At 31.9% G+C, this 17,086-nt stretch overlaps 2 protein-coding genes across 2 annotated transcripts; both read left to right on the plus strand.

Annotated features, from left to right (window-relative positions):
* Positions 1 to 4,035: 4,035 nt before the first annotated feature.
* LOC146941474 (uncharacterized) lies at positions 4,036 to 5,948 on the plus strand. Its single transcript, XM_085755256.1, has 3 exons — positions 4,036 to 4,404; positions 5,358 to 5,444; positions 5,526 to 5,948. Exons 1-3 carry the CDS (start codon positions 4,153 to 4,155, stop codon positions 5,664 to 5,666), a joined length of 480 nt encoding a protein of 159 aa, XP_085611382.1. The 5' UTR covers positions 4,036 to 4,152; the 3' UTR covers positions 5,667 to 5,948.
* A 5,063-nt stretch (positions 5,949 to 11,011) lies between these two features.
* LOC146941475 (RPM1 interacting protein 13-like) lies at positions 11,012 to 12,253 on the plus strand. Its single transcript, XM_085755257.1, has 3 exons — positions 11,012 to 11,393; positions 11,647 to 11,733; positions 11,824 to 12,253. Exons 1-3 carry the CDS (start codon positions 11,127 to 11,129, stop codon positions 11,938 to 11,940), a joined length of 471 nt encoding a protein of 156 aa, XP_085611383.1. The 5' UTR covers positions 11,012 to 11,126; the 3' UTR covers positions 11,941 to 12,253.
* The last annotated feature ends 4,833 nt before the right edge of the window (positions 12,254 to 17,086 follow it).

Here is a 17,086-nt window from a genome sequence, read left to right on the forward strand (position 1 = left end):
AAGTGTTATATCCAAATTTTTAACCGCATCAACTCTAAATGTGAGAGTTTACCCTTAGATGGTTGCTCTTTTGACCCCCTTATTAACTCTTTATTCTAGAAAACAAATCATTTTAAGAATACTCAACCACCATTCATTTATTTTCTTTAGGGGTGGGCAAAAAGAACCATGAACCGAACCGAACCGCGCGAACCGAACCGAACCAAAAATAACCGAATCGTTATAATGGTTCACGAACCGAACCGTTAATTTATTAACAGTTCTTGAACCATAACCGAACCATCTTGAACCGAACCGAACCGTTTGAACCGAACCAAACCACTTGAACTTTTTATTTTATTTTAAAGAAACCACTTGAACTCTTTGTTGGATCTTTCCAAAAAAACAACTTATTTGAATAGCTTATTTTAAAAAGCTTATTTATGCAAAACACCTTATTTTAAAAACAGCTTATTTTATGAAAACAATTTATTTTTAAAAAAAACAGCTTATTCAAAACAACTTATTCAAAACAACTTATTCAAAACAGCTTATTTTATGCAAAACACCTTATTTTAAAACAACTTATTCAAAACAGCTTATTTAAAAAAACAACTTATTTAAAAAAAACAGCTTATTCAAAACAACTTATTTGAAAAACAACTTATTTAAAAAAAAACAGCTTATTCAAAACAGCTTATTTGAAAAAACAACTTATTTTAACAAAAACAACTTATTTTATGAAAAACACCTTATTTTAAAAACAGCTTATTCAAAACAGCTTATTTTCAAAAAACAACTTATTCAAAACATGTTTTGAATAAAATAAATTGTTTTAAATAAAATAAGTTGTTTTGAATAAGATGTTTTAAAATAAGCTGTTTTTTACCAGTTTCATTTCAATCCTTAACTCTCTTTCATTTGGCATGCTGATCTGGATTCTATTTCAATTTATGAGTGAGTTCTTTTTTTTTATTGAATGGTATATATTTTGGAAACTTGTGGTGATCTAATGTAAAAAAAATCAATTTGAACTTTAATACATTGTGCTGGAAATATCTACGCATTTCGTTTGCTTCTATAAAAATCAGATTGAACTTAACCTGCCTGTGTTTTGAAGCTCATCAGATTAGAGCATCAATTTATTCTTCATGAAAAAAAAAAAAAGATAACAAATAGGTCTTTCTGGACTTAACATAATTCTGTTTAGGGTCATGTAGGGCACAAGTTAAGGATCTTAAAATAGAATTAACAAATCAATTTTATATTTAAATGATAACTTTTGAAACTTTCAAAGCATTGAATGCATAACTTTTAAGAAAAAATTTCTACATTTGGTTCCTTAACTTATACCCCAAGGGCACAAGTAAACATTTCCCTTTTCTGTTTAATATTGTGGCGTAGGGAAACTAATCGTACAGTGGTAGTACAACTTACTAAGGATGTCTCCTTTACTGTATAGGGAAATCCTTTTCAATTAGCTACCTGCATTTTAATAATTAATATGCAGTATAGTTCCCTATTCATTCTACATTTGCTCCAGATATATAAAAGGTACGTGAAATTATTTATTTGTCATGTTGGTGCATATTTTCCAGAATTTTGTTTGTTGAAAATGTGACTATCTAGTTTTCAATTTATTATTTAATATTTAATTAAACTATAGAATAAAGTATGTCACTGTTTTTTTATTTGAAGTAAAGAATGTCACTGTTATTAGTTCCATTTCTTGGTTGAGAAATCTGCTAAGTTCCAAGGTTAAAATCTGAAAGTTAGTAGTTGAGGTTTTGTTTTAAAAGCTTGTTTTGGTTCACTTGCAGCAGCCTCAGAAATATGATATTCATTTTGACCTTCAATTCAAAGTTCAAATCCTCTTCCAATAACTTTTGTAGCATCGACACTTTAGATCAAACGCATGTCCAATGACCGACATGTGTTGATATCCAACAAGCTTTTGTAGGATTGGATCATTTTTTCAAATCCGAAGCAAACTAAACCAAACGGCTAAAGTAAATATTAATACATATTTTTTTACCGTGTTTAATCTTATATATTACTTTAATTTAATCTATATTATTAATACTTCATATATTTCAAAAAATAATCGATAATAATTTTCATACTGTAATTTTTATTTCTTAATATATTTTGCATTAAACTTATTATTTTACTGTGTTTGTGTAATAATATTATAAATAAAAAAATTATATTCTTAAAAAAGTAAATAAAAAAATATTTTGCATTTCGGATAAAAAAAGGATAAAAAACACAATTAAATTCACAAAAGGATAAAAAAAATACATTTCGGTTCAAAATATTGGTTTTGGTTCGGTTCGGTTCATAGGTAAGAAAACGGTTAACCGAACCATAACTTTGGTTCAGTTCGGTTAGTTCCATACCTGAAACGGTTCGGTTCGGTTTTCCCGAACCATTTCAAAATTTCGGTTCTGTTCGGTTCGGTTTTTTAGGTTAACCGAACCATGCCCACCCCTAATTTTCTTATTTATATAACCACGCAACCTAAACACACAACCACATTTTCTTAACAATGCGTCTTCTTAGTTTAATTTTTTATTGGGTGGTTTGTAGTTTGGACTCACCACTCCTTTCACAAGCCAACACTAACATTGGCTTCTTTCTTCCACCACTCCGTCGACAAAGGTGAGATTTAGGGGGATGTATTGGATTAGGATTCTATGGGATTTTAAAAGACTTTTTAATTATGAAAAAGTCTTGTGGTATTCAATCAAGACTTTTTGCAACTTAAAAAAAGTCTTGTGGTATTCAATCAAGACTCTTTGTCATTTTAAAAAAATCTTGAGGTATTCAATCAAGACTTTTCATCACTTAAAAAAAGTCTCATGGTATTCAAAATCATTCAAATTTCGAAGGATTGTTTAATAAATTGGATTTTGATGGATTTTGTGGGATTTTGTAGTGTAATTTTAACAAGAAAAGGTCTTTCATGAAAAGATGAGATTTCTTGAGATTGTTTTTCATTTAAAAGTTACTATCTCTTTCTTCTCCCTTCTCTCTCTCTCTCCCCTCCCCCCTCTCTCCTTTCTCTCTTCGTCTCTCTATCTCTCCATTCTCTCTCTCTCTCTCTCTCTCTCTCTCTCTCTCCTCTCCCTCCTCTCTTCTCTCTCTCTCACCTCTCTTAGAAAAACTCAAACGACTTCTCTAATTTCAAATACAAAATGAGGGCTGACACAATATTTTTTTTTGAAAGATTTGTAAGGGCTGTCATAATTTTAAATATGTACAATTGAATTTTGTGGGAATAACATTTTTAACAAATAAAAAATGTGTATGGAGAATAATGTGTTAAGAGTGTTTTTTAGTCCCTTAAAATCTTATAAAATCCTTAAAATTTTAAAATCAATAGTAAAATAATTTTTTATTGGTTTTATTTTTCTTTATTCAAACGCTAGAATTTATTTGTTCATTATTTTTATCATTCACGCTTGTAAGTTTGTTCTTTTTTCCCCTAAAATTCATTGAATCCTTTAAAATTTTAAAATCCCATAGAATCCTTTGAAATCCTTAAAAGTCAGTGTGATAAATCCATTAAAATCTTGAGTGTATAAAGTCTTTTACATAAAAAGTCTTTTAAAATCTCACAGAATCAATACAATCTCACACAGTCTTTTAAAATCTTAAAGACTTTTTTTATTAAAATAGTCTTTTAAAATCATAATCCAATACACCCCCCTTACTTTAACATTAGACAAAAATCATTTTCTGTTTATGGAAAGAGTGATGAGTACAAACCACTTAAGAAGAAATTGAACATAGAAGATACGGAGTTAAGAAAATGTGATTGTTCGTTTAGGTTGTGTGGTTATGTAAATAAAGAAACAAATGAATGGTGGTTGAGTACTGAAGATTAACTATTGTTCTTGTTAACGCCAGTTAACTACCGTAACCGCAATTAACTATCGTAGTTAAGTACCACTGAGTGTTTTAGCAAAATTTGGGTGCCTAAAGAGCAATTTTCAAACATTAATTTTGGGGAAACCTTGAAAACCCCAAGAAATATTTTGAAAGCAGCACTCGCCTCGAAACGACGTCGCATTAAACAGGGAACGCGAAAGGTTTTGTTTAGTTTCGAAGTTTGATCATTTCCCTTTCTTTCTCTGAAGCTAAACACAGAAGAAGAAGAAGTGGAAAACAATGGCAGAAGAGAAAGACTGTAACAACGAAAGCATAGACCTTTCTACACCAATGTCGGAAACCCCAATCAGAGCAGTGGTTTGTCTCAAAAGAAAAGAAGACATAAAACGTTTTGAGGAAACTGAAGAATGCTTCATCTTAGATTTCGATGACCCATCTGATTCTCTATCAAAGCTTTCGTTGGAGAAAGAGAACGACAATAATCATAATGATGGCAGCCCTGATATCTCCGTTGTTGCTGAAAAGGGTCAGGTAAAAATTCAACTATGTTTTTCACTATACAACCTTTCATTTTATACTTTTATGTTTCATTGATTTTGGATTTTATTTGGATTTAAGGTTATGAACAAAATCAAAACTAGGTTTCAGTTATTTGGGATTGAACTCTCTTGTTATTGATAACTTTGAAATATGTGTTTAATCACCGTAAAGTTTACATTTTTTGTTTGTTTAAGTTTTTCGTTTTTTAATGGAAATGGTTTTAGTTATTGTATACATTCTTAGTCCTGCAAATTAAAAAAAAATGCATGTTTTTAGTAGTTTTTGTTTTTGCTGTAGCTGAAAACATTTTTCAAGATGATAATGCAATGTGATTACTTCCATGGAATTAATCTCTATGTTGGATTCTAATGGGTTTTATGAATCAAGCAAAAACACACAAACATGTCGACACCGATAGTAATTTGAAAAATGAATTAAATGGATGTAACTTTTTAGTGGCTGTTTTTTTCTGCGGTCGAAACCTGTGTAAAAAAAAGCTAGGAAATGCAGCTTATTAAAATCATAGTGAAATGTGTGTTGGAAGCAATTTTGGTCTTGGACAAGTTAAATCAATCATCAGCTTAAGTGTGTGTTTACTTCTGCTTTGACAAGAATTGATTATGAGTGAATTGATTCTGGTTAATAAGTGAGTTGCACTTAAAAGTGATTTGTATTCGGATATGCACATGTAAAAGTGAGTTGAATTATAAATTTGTGTGTTACAATCAATTCTAGAATCAAAAGCTCCAAATAGTAATTTCAAGTAAAATCGCCTCGAGTCTCTGGAATCAATTTCTCAATAAAATATCAAACATAATTTTATAGAGTTCTAATTGCTTGTGGACACTGGACACACTTTTGATCATAATTGTAATTGCTACGGACTATAGTGTTAATCTTCATTTTGAGTCATGCTGATTGATTATCTTTTGACAAATATATAGGTGGCTTGTAGAGATTATCCACATGCAAGACATCTATGTGTCAAATTTCCCTTCACTACTACACCTCACGAGAGTTCATGTGAAATGGTAATGGTGGGACTTTCTTTTTGTTTAATTTTTATTGATTTCTCTACATTGTCTCTAATTAATGTCTTTGGTTGAATACAGTGTTTCTGTTACGTGTGTGACTCAGTTGCTCCTTGTAAGTACTGGACCCGTTCTGAGAAACCACATTGTGATTGTGATGCTGATAGCGGCTGGAAGAATGAGAGGGATATTTTTAAGTTTTTAGCTGAAGAAGAAGAATAGGCTCATTGGTTATGTACTAACAAATGTTTAATGTTACTGGTACCTGTTTGAATGGTGTGTAGATGGAAATAGCACACAAGAAGCCTAGTTAATATTTTGATTTTGGGGTAAATTCCAAAACTATTTCTGTCTGTATGTGTCATGATAAATTACATTTTGAGTGACTTGGATGATCTATGGCCATGTGAAAGCAGCATGTATAGTCTAGTTTTAAAATCGCTGGTCTTTTAGGTGAATCTCATTAAGGAGTCAGAATTGAATGAAATTGCGTAAATATTATAATCTGATCTGTTGCTAATCATGGAATGGATTTCATCTATTTTGTTGAGGTATGGACCATATGGTAGCATTTTTTTTAAAAAAAATCCCGTATGGTAGCAACTAGAAATACACTCGTGTAGCATTTTTTTTTTTTCCAGATTCTAGCTAGTGTCTGTTAGGTTGGGAGGTGGGTCGAGGGGAGGGAATATTTGAAAAATTTTGTTTGGTTTAATTTTTATAGGAAGAGAATGGAGGGGAGAGGATCAAAATCCCTCCATCGCAAAACACTTTTTATTTCTCCTTGAATTTAGTTTTGGCGATATCGTTTGTTGGACATCTTCACTCGAGTTTGAACTCTCGACTGTGTGGGAGTTTAGGTGTTGTTTATCATTTTGTCTATAAATAAAAAGAAGATTTTTTTTTACTCCTGACTCTAATTCACATTTAATTTAATGTAAAAATGGTTCAAAAGATGTCAAATTAGTGGTTAGAATTTGACATTATAACTTCAAGTGACATAGTTCGAATTACATAGACCAGTGTTACATTTTTTTGACTCAAACAATAATTTCGATTCAATCATTTTTTTTAATTGTTTTATTTATAAAATTAATAAATGTTGTTGTTGTTGGTCTTCCTTTATTATCTTGCGACAAAAAATTTAATACAGTGATAATAAAATTAATGGAAATTAGGTACAAATTCATGTGCAAATTATTTCATGCACCCTCCGGTCACTATTATAAGCAAAAATCTATTTTTTAGGTTCATTCAATAAATGATGTATGTGGTCCATTAAATAGACCACATACATCATTTATTGAATGAACCTAAAAGTGAAATTTTGCTTATAATAGTGAAGGGAGGGTGTAGTTCATTTATACTCTTTCCCTGACAGAGCGTGGAGGAAGCTACGATCACGGAAAATACAAAAGCATTAACGGTTTCTGATACAATTATTTCCTCGAAAGAAAAAAAAAAAGTTTCTGATACAATTCTTTAGTCAGTTAGTTTTTTTTTTTTTTTTTTTTTTTTTAGTTTTTCCTACAAAACAACAATTCTTTAGTTAGAAATATAAAGGCTTAAACGCACTTTTCACCCCCTAACTTTGCATAAGTTGCAATTTTGGCCCCCTATTAAAAAAAATGGCAAAAATGACCCCTCATATTTACCCCCTTTTGCAAAACGTCGATTTTGACCCAGTCAACCATATGTGGCATGCCACATGTGTAAATTTTTAATTAAAAAATATTAAAATTGCCACGCGTGTATTTTTGAATTTAAAAAAATCAAAAAAGAAAGAAAAAAAATGGAGAGGCACGTGAGTGAGAGAGTCTCTCTGCTCTCTCTCTTCTTTCTTTTCCTCCCAATTCTTTCTTCCTCTTCCTTCTTTCCTAATTGCCGCCCCTCCCTCTTCCCTTTTTCCGGCCACTCTTTTGGCCACCCAACATGGTGCTTCCAACCATCCTTTGTCAAAAAAAATACATAATATTCATTCACCCTTCCTTCTCTATCTCATCATAAATTTATTTTTGGATTGGAGATATTTTTTGGGTTTTCAAACCACCACCTTCATTGTTAGATCTCGACCACCACAAAACGTTTTTCGAATAATTGCCACAATAAAAGTACTCTCCTTCGTATTCCCTACAAAACCCACAAAAAAAATCATGTTTGGATGACATTTCTCCGACGACCACCGCACCGGAAAATATCACCACCGCACCGGAAAATAGTAAGCCCTCTGATTCTAGCAGATTCCTCCATATTGTGACCAATTATTTTTTCAAGAAAGTCAGACCAAGGAAAATACCTGGCCTTGAACATTCCTCGACGACATAGCATCCGGGTGCATGATAAACTTTGAGGCATTCACACATTAGTTGACTATCTTTCATGCATTCACACATACTACTTTCTTTTTTTCTTTCCACTTACAAAATTCTGTCAAAAACAAGTGTATATCTTACTTAATAGAGAGGAAATAGACAATGATTTCCTGGAAGCTACCTTCTCACAATTAATATTAGTTTTATTAGCTTGAGTTGAGAGGAAGAAAAAACCCAGAGAAATCAAAAGAACACTATCCAAACCTAGAGAGATAATTGAATTGCAAAGTTTCTTCATCCAGTTATGGTAGGAGGGTTGATTGAAGGGGCTGCTCTTGGAGTAGTGTTTGCCAAGAATTAAGAACTAAGATAAACATTGTTATGGTCAAGAACAAAAGTCAAGAACAATGGTGTTATGTTCATTCACTCACGTGCCCTTTCCTCTTAATTTTAATTTTTTAATTTTTTATTTCTTTAATTATACACGTGGAATTTACTGATTAAAAAAATTAAAAAATTGCCAGGTGGCGTGCCAGCTATGGTTGACTGAGTCAAAATTGGCTTTTTGCAAAAGGGGATAGACATGGGGGGTAACTTTTGCCATTTTTTTTAATAGGGGGCCAAAATTGCAACTTATGCAAAGTTAGGGGGTGAAAAGTGCGTTTAAGCCAAATATAAAAGACATGTATGTCTCTCCATAGGGTTGTAAGTGGTTCGTACAAAACCATGAAACCGAATCAATTCGAAAAATTATCCGACCTTGTTTTGTTCGGTTCAAAACAAAACCAAACCAACCTAAACCGATCTAGTTCAGTTCGGTTCTTGGTTTTTAGTTTTGAGATCCAAAAAACCGATGAATTAAACTGATACTAACCTCACTCCCCATTTTAGTTATATTATATCTCCTCACACACACTTATGATTAAGCTCAAAATTAAAGTCCAACATAAAATGATCTTCAATTCATTCACTTTCTCCCATCAACATCTCATCTCATCATGTATATATATCTTATCTTAAACATCAAACGAGCATTTATGTTTGTGGTGCAATGTCTAATCATGTACTTATCCTATCTTAAACCCTTTCGTTTCTACTAAAAAAGAACACTAGCCGCTAGTCACACCTACCCCATCGTTCCTCATGGCCGCTGGGATCGTCCATTTCTTGTTAGTTTTTTCATGTTAGTTATACAAAGTAGTTTGAAAAATAGAGAACATGGAAAACAAAGTTCTGTGAAATATTTAAGCAGCCCATCGTTCCTCACGGCTGCTGCGATCGTCCATCTCTTGTTAGGTTTTTCATGTTAGTTATACAAAGTAGTTTGAAAAATAGATAACATGGAAAACAAAGTTCTACGAAATATTTGAGTATGTTGTATGCATGAATACAAATTTGTGAAAATATGGATTTTTTTAATTGTATTTTCAAAAAGACTGATCAACCAAACCGATTCAAACCGAACCAAATCAAATAGTTTGGTTTGGTTTCTTTTTTGGAAAACAGCAAAAACCGAACCAACCCGAACAGATGAAGATTTCATTGGATCAGACATTTTTTTGATCAAAATCCGATCCAAACTTAACCATTACACCACTATCTCTGCATATAAGTAGATTTGTAAAAGAGAGTAGGGTTTTTGGTAAAAAAATATGTTTGTTAACTTACTCCTTTATGTTTTTTGATTTAAGTAAGTTAGCAACCAAAGGGTTTAAGATAGGATAAGTACATGTACATGATTAGATATTGCATCACAAACATAAATGCTCGTTTGATGTTTAAGATAAGATAGATACATGATTAGATAAATAGTTGGATCGAGATATGATATGGATAAGATAAACGTTAATCCTATCATGAGTTTGATGCAGACATATGATAACAAATATAATAATATTATTTTATCATATTTAGTTACTCTCGCAATTAATGAAAATATTTTTAAAACGGTATGGAATTAATTATAATAACAAACACTTGATATAATAACAAACACTTGATATCATTATTTTAAATATGACAAAATATTTTAAAAACGACAAGATATCATGATAATAAATAAGGAATCTGGGTTTCGAAACTCACGGGAACCTAAGGAATGACTCACGGGAACCTAAGGAATGAATTTCTTTTTTTTTTGGTGGTGTCCGGGTTTCGAAGCCCAGACCTTACATACTTACATATATTATGCATTGTCCTCACCAACTGAGCTAAACTCACGGGAACATAAGGAATGAATTTCTAATTCTATTTGGACACTTTCTAACGTAGCCTTTAGATCTCTAAAAAAAAAAAAAAATCGCCTTTAGATATAAATTACAAAGAATTTTTTTTTTTTTTACAAGATATAAATTACAAAGATATGATTATAGAATTGGTTATTTTATCCTACACATTTGGTGCATCAAACATGAGGTTTAAATATATATATTATATATTTATGGGTTAATTAAGTAAATGGTTCCTTTAAATATTCAGAAATTTGTTTTTATTCCCTATAAAATAAAATCACTCTTTTTAGTTCCTGTGACATTTTCCTTTAGTATTTTAGGGACCAAAAATGCTGACATAAAATTTTACAGGGACTAAAAATGTTGATGGAAAATTTTATAGGGACTAAAAATTATGACGGAAAATTTTACTGGGACTAAAAAGTGTGATTTTATTTTGTAGGGAATAAAAACAAAATCCTAAATATTTATAGGGACCATTTACTTAATTAACCCTATATTTATTAAATCATGTCTCTCTATTCTGATCAGATTCGTGGTTTAATTGGGGAACTACGACAAGTTTGAGAATTCTTTTTCAAAACTAAACATCAATATAATTCTGACTCAATTTTCTCAACTTCAACCGTGACACGACAATATTCAATCGATAATGATGCTCTTAGCGTCCATCTAGATGCTCGTTAATATAAATTTCCCCTTCCCCATTTAAACATAAAATAAATTAATTAATGTGACTATTTAAAAAAAATTAAGTATTTTGAATTGAATTGGACTATTTAAAAAAAAAAACATTAAAACAACTTCATTTCCCTTTCCCTAGTAAAAGGTCATATTTCTAACATGGAATAAAATTAAGTATTTTGAAATGAATTAAACTATTTAAAAAAAACATTAAAACAGCTTCTTTTTCTGTATTTTTTCTTTCTTTCAATTTTTTTGCTAATTGATTATTGAACCATAGATACTGAACTTAAAAATAAATAAAATAAAAAAGAAACAAGAGACCCGCCTCAAACGGTCGTATTTCTGACATGGGAAAAAATTTAAGTATTTTGATTTTGAATTGAATGTGACTATTTAACATAACACTTCAACTGCACTGAATCATCAATCACACCTTCAAGGGTTTAAGCAAAATGACGACAACGGCAAGGAAATCGCGTTGTCGCAAATCTCCTTCAGCACGATCAAAGGCTGTGCTAGTTGTCGACGACAGTCCCATCAGAGCCATCGCTTGTCTCAAAAAAATCGACGACATCAAACGTTTCGAGGAAACTGATGATTGTTTCATCCTAGGTTTTGATCCTTCAGACAACTCTCCCGTCGATGCTTCTTCTAGACCTCACACCAATGATGCCGATGTCGATGATGATGATCTCTGCGTTCTTGGTGAAAAGGGCAAGGTAAATTCACCCCTAATTATTCAATTTTATGAAAATCTATTTTTTGGATTTCATAGATTTTGATGATAAAATTTAAAACCTAAATCACAAATTTGATTTTTGTATTTCAGTTTCATTTTATTTAATTTAAAGATAGAGTTTTTAAGGGCAAATCTTGGCTATAGTACTATTGGTGCTTTGATGCTGTTTTGCACTAAAAACAGCATACAAATTTAAAGTTCAATTTTTTTTTTCCTGGTTCATGATCATTCAGATAGCCCTAAGAGATTATCCTCACTCAAGACATTTATGCCTCAAATTTCCATTTAAGACCACTCCTCGTGAAAGCTATTGCAATAAGGTAATGGAAATTGCCGCGTTATGTTCACAATAAAGCTTGTGACTTTATATCCCTTATACTGACTTTGTGACAATATTTGATTGAACACAGTGCTATTGTTATGTTTGCGATACTGCTGCACCCTGTATGTACTGGACCATGCATTGCAATGCCGAGAGTGCTGGTCACTGGAAGGATCAGAGGAGAGTGAGGCGGCGAATTTATTAAAATGTCAATTTCCTGCTCAAACATTCTGTTTGAAAAGGAATTTGATATTATGCTAGCTTCTTTTTGGGATTAGAGTAATTTTGAGATTTATGTTAGAATCTTAAGAGTCTTTCTGCAACCAGATCGTTACACAACTTTTTTCAAGCTACTTTATTTATTACAGCACAAGCATCAGAAGAAGGATGCTTCAAGCTACTTTATTTATTATAACAGAAGCATTAGAAGAAGGATGCTTATGTTCTGCTAAAGTAGAATGCAAGATGTAATGTACAATATAATATATGAAATACCGAGATTATCAATTCTATATTCATCTTTTCGTTTTGGTTTTTGCTGGTGACTGAATTTGAATAGAGTATATATGAATAAATGAAATGAAAAGAGGAAAATTAAACCAGTACAAGGCTTCGAGTAATTTAACTCAATATTGAGATTCTGTATAGATTTACTGAAATTATCAATTCTGTATAGATACAGCAGGGAGTGATCTTGCAGCCTAAAAGAGTAAAATCTCATTCTTTAATGTTGTATACTTAATTTTCATTTGGAACTGGAATCAAATGAGAAAGATATATTAGATGCATTGGAATACAACATGGAGTGATCTTGGGGCATAACACAGTAAAATCTCATTCTTTAATGTTGTATACTTAATTAAATTTGGAACTGGCATCAAATGAGAAAGATATATTAGTGCCGTCAGCTACAAAAACTGCTACACTGCCACTAGTCTCTATTAAACATAGTTAAATATACCAATTAAATTTTGATTTGAGCAAATGTTTGACATTCTTTCTCATAGATTGATCATAGGGAAAGGTAACCAAACAACTGAGATGACAATTGTACTCATCTTTAAATAAAATTTTGGGGTCTAATAAAAAAATGCGTTTGATGTTGGAAGTCATGTTTCATCTTTGAAATATAATTATAATCATTTATACATGTATATGCCTTTAGAAGCCGTGTTTCAAGATGAAACACGCCTCCAACACGTTTTTTGATCAGTTCCTAAGAAATTGAGTCAAGATGTTAGGGATGGATTAGAATGACCTATCATTTTCACTTACTTTTCTAGTTAGAGGCTCCTTGATGTATGTAATCTATCCTCAAGTAATGATGCTTTTTATCCTGTGGCCAAACTTAGCGCTGTCAGAAATTTGTTTGCCTTTGCTGCCATCAAAGGCTACTTGATGTCAATAATGCTCTTTTTACTTTTTATCCTGGTGTCAAGGTTCTTGGTTCTGTTTGTTTAACTGCAGTCTGTAAATTTCAGAACTCCATCTATGGTCTCAAACATGCCCATAGACAAGGATATTCAAAGTTTTTTTGAAGAAAATGATATTGAAAGTTGTTATCAACTTTGATTTCTGTAGGATATAAACAATCTCCAAATGATCACTCCATTTTTAGTTTTGGCCCTAGGTTTACTGTTTTTTTGGTATATCTGGATGATAATGTTTTGGCTAGTGACGATCATTCTGAAACTCAACTTGTTAAGTCCCATCTGGATACGAATTTCATTCATAATCATAGGTTTAGGCACGTTCGGGTCAAAATTGCTTAATCAGAGATTTAAATTCTTGATAATCAGTAGTTCAGTACAAATATACTATGGAATTGCTTGAAGAAAGTGGTCAGCTAGCTAGGCATGAAACCTTCTTCAACTCCTCGTGATCCTTCCTTGAAGTTGTATAATATCTATGAAACTTCTTCACCTTATCATGTTTAATTAGCTTACTGCATGCAATAGTATATATTTGAGTCCCTCATTTTTATTTAGATTTTTTCATTAAAAAAAAAAAAAAACTGACTGCAAGCTAATTTACCAACCTTTTACCAAAGTACTTTACTACCTCATGTTCCCTGGGTAAAGGCTTGCTACTATCTCTTCTTCACTTAAGGTCTTAGGTTTTGCATAATTCTGAGTTGGCCACCAGTCTCACTTCTAGAAATTTCATAGCAAGTTATTATTTTATTCTTTGTTATTCATTGATATTCTAGAAATACAAAAACAACCACAGTTTCTCGATCCGTTTTTTAAGTTAAATATCAAACTTCATCTGGATCCGGTCTTGCTTGCTATTATCAGTAGTAGCTCGGTTGTTTTCTTTGGGGAAAAGGACTAAAATATTGCACACAACACTATATATATTTCACGAAAGCACTAAACAAACTGCAGTTAGACTTTTAAAGTAGTCTCATTCACTTACTGTCTGCTTCTTCTTCTGCTCAAAATTGGCTGACGTGCTAACTTAAACTTGAGGAAATAATGTAGAGATTCTCCGCATTATTTTCTCAAGTCTTTTTCCAATGCGAAAGAATTATCTTAATCTTTTTGGTATTGTATTAGTTAGTAATGAGACTTTTTCCAGCTTTGCACTTCTCTTGTGCAAATTCGGTGTTTTTCAAGAACCAATATCCTATCATGTTTTAGTGAATCATATAAGTGTTATATGATAGTTATTGTGTAATAAAAGATGTATTTTTCCCTATGAAAAGATTACAAAGATACAATTTTTTATGTGTACAAGATACTGTGGTCATCCTTTAATGTTGGGGCCTAAAACAGTAAAATCTCATTCTTTAATGGCGTATGCTTAATTACATTTGGAACTGGCATCAAACGAGAAAGGTATATTAGCGCTGTCAGCTACAAAGTGTTACACTGCTACTAGTCTATTAAACTTAGTGAAATACACCATTAAAATTTGAGCAAATGTTTGTCATTCTTTGTTTTGAGCAAACTTAGCATCGTCAGAAATTTGTTTGCCTTTGCTGCCATCAAAGGCTACTTGATGTTAATAATGTTCTTTTTACTTGGAGACATCAATGAATAAATCTACATCGTACCATCCTTAACAAAAAAAAAAAAACATCTATATGGTAGTACTACTCTTTATCTGGTATCAAGGTTCTTGGTTCTGTTCATGTTTAACTACAATCTGTAAGTTTCATAACTCCATCTATGGTCTCAAACAGGCCAATAGACGATGGTATTCAATTTTTTTTTTTTAAGGAAATGATATTCAAAGTTGTTATCAACTTTGATTTCTTTAAGATATAAACAATCCCCAAATGATCGCTTCATTTTTAGTTTTGGCCCTCGGTTTACTATTTTTTGGGTATATCTGGATGATATTGTTTTGGCTAGTGACGATCATTCTGAAAATCAATTTGTCGGGATAAGAATTTCGTAATCATAGGTTTAGGCACACTCAATTATGTCGGGGTCAAAATTGCTTAATCAGAGAGTTAACTTCTTGATACTCAGGGCAAATATACTATTGTGTTGCTTGAAGAAAGTGGGTGCTAGGCATGAAACCTTCTTCGTAGAAAACAATAACTTCTAGAAATTCCATAGCAAGTTACTGTTTTATTCTGTTATTCATTGATATTCTAGAAAAACAAAAACAAACACAGTTTCTCGATCCGTTTTTAAAGTTGAATACCAAACTTTATCTAGCCTTGCTTGCTAAAATCAGTAGCTGGGTTGTCTTCTGCTCAAAATTGGCTGACATGGTGACATGTTACCTTAAACTTTCGTTGTCACGTTCATTCAACACTGTTGTGAGATCAAGTTTCTCTCCAACTTGAGGAAATAATGTGGATATTCTCCGCATTATTTTCTCAAGTTTTTTCCAATGCGAAATAATTATCTTAATCTTTTAGGTATTGTATTAGTTTAGTTAGTAATGAGACTTTTTCCAGCTTTGTACTCTTGTGCAACTCTTTTTATTCAAGAATCAACATCCTCTCATGTTTTAGTGAATCATATAAGTGTAATAAATGATGTATTTTTCCCTATGGAAAAAATACAACAAAGATACAAATTCTAATGTGTGCAAGATACGACATTTATACCTATAAATAGAAAAATAACATCAAGAATTCTTCAAGAATAAAGAATAACCAATCACAATGCACTATTTACCACAATTCAAGGAGGTGTGGCTGAAAAATAGGAAGTGGACAAATAAATCATCCAATTAAAATTTGCCAACTATTTCTTGAAAAATTCTTGAAGCTATTTTTCTTGAGAAGTAGCATTTTCCATAAATAAATAGGACACATAGTTTTGGTGTGATATATTTTCTTCATTTATATTCTTCATTTAAACCACTATTGGGTTTGCCATTTTATCCTTCAATTACAATTCTTTTTAGTTTTTCGGTTATTTAAATAAAAAAATTCAAATATTTCAGAGACGTACAAAATAATTAATTCTTTTAAAAAAAACCGACAAGTAAATAATTACTTAAGAATTTTAATTACATTATCTCACAATTATGTCAATTTGTTAGATTATATAATTTAATTTATATGAAACGATAATTGTTCCAGACCGGCTAAAAGCCCAATGCAAGATCCCAATAAACGGTCCAATAAGACGAGAGTCAAATTTGAATTTTGCTCTCCACCCTGCACTTTTTGCTCGCGCCCTGCAACCATTCCAAAAATACCCCTGCGCTAGTTAACTAGCGCACGTGTAAAAAAACGGGACTTAATGCGTGACTTAATCACGCAGCGTGAGTTAACTCACGCAGAAATTAACACTTACGTGAGTTATCTCACACAGAAATTAACACCTGCGTGAGTTAACTCACGTAGATATTGTTTTTGCATTTTTACACTCTTTGTTCATGTCATAATAGTGCTCTTTGTTCGTGTCAACACGGTACTTTTGGTTGCACACTCCATACAATAAAAAACAATGAATATATCTCACATTATAAAAACAGTCTTTGATTGACAGCATAAAGTAACTAAGCAGTTATTATACCAAGTCAACTACAGCCTGACTGAGTTAGATTATAGCTTAGGCCTTAGAGGAGCTTCTCGATTAAAAACTAGGAAGCACTAGTCACCGTCACCAATAAAAAAAATAAAAAATTGAGAAATGAAAGTGATTGACATGTTTTGGTTAAAGTGATTGAAAATGCAAAAACAATATTCACGTGAGTTAACTCACGCAGGTGTTAATTTCTGCGTGAGTTAACTCACGCTGCGTGACTTAAGTCACGCATTAAGTCCCGTTTTTTTACACTTGCGCTAGTTAACTAGCGCATGGGTTTTTTTGGAATGGCTGCAGGGCGCGAGCGAAAAGTGCAGGGCGAAGAGCAAAATTCGTCAAATTTTCCTCAAG

This window comes from Medicago sativa, chromosome 3 (genome assembly GCF_051527215.1).
Source record: "Medicago sativa cultivar Bolivia chromosome 3, Bolivia_mono, whole genome shotgun sequence".
NCBI classification, from domain to species: domain Eukaryota; kingdom Viridiplantae; phylum Streptophyta; class Magnoliopsida; order Fabales; family Fabaceae; genus Medicago; species Medicago sativa.

Excerpts from the sequence above, each read along its gene's own strand:
- LOC146941474 (XM_085755256.1), top strand. The coding sequence starts at position 4,153 with ATGGCAGAAGAGAAAGACTGTAACAACGAAAGCATAGACCTTTCTACA. Across the intron at positions 4,405-5,357 it reads TTGTTGCTGAAAAGGGTCAG|GTGGCTTGTAGAGATTATCC; the intron begins GTAAAAATTCAA and ends ACAAATATATAG. Across the intron at positions 5,445-5,525 it reads ACGAGAGTTCATGTGAAATG|TGTTTCTGTTACGTGTGTGA; the intron begins GTAATGGTGGGA and ends GGTTGAATACAG.
- LOC146941475 (XM_085755257.1), top strand. The coding sequence starts at position 11,127 with ATGACGACAACGGCAAGGAAATCGCGTTGTCGCAAATCTCCTTCAGCA. Across the intron at positions 11,394-11,646 it reads TTCTTGGTGAAAAGGGCAAG|ATAGCCCTAAGAGATTATCC; the intron begins GTAAATTCACCC and ends ATGATCATTCAG. Across the intron at positions 11,734-11,823 it reads GTGAAAGCTATTGCAATAAG|TGCTATTGTTATGTTTGCGA; the intron begins GTAATGGAAATT and ends GATTGAACACAG.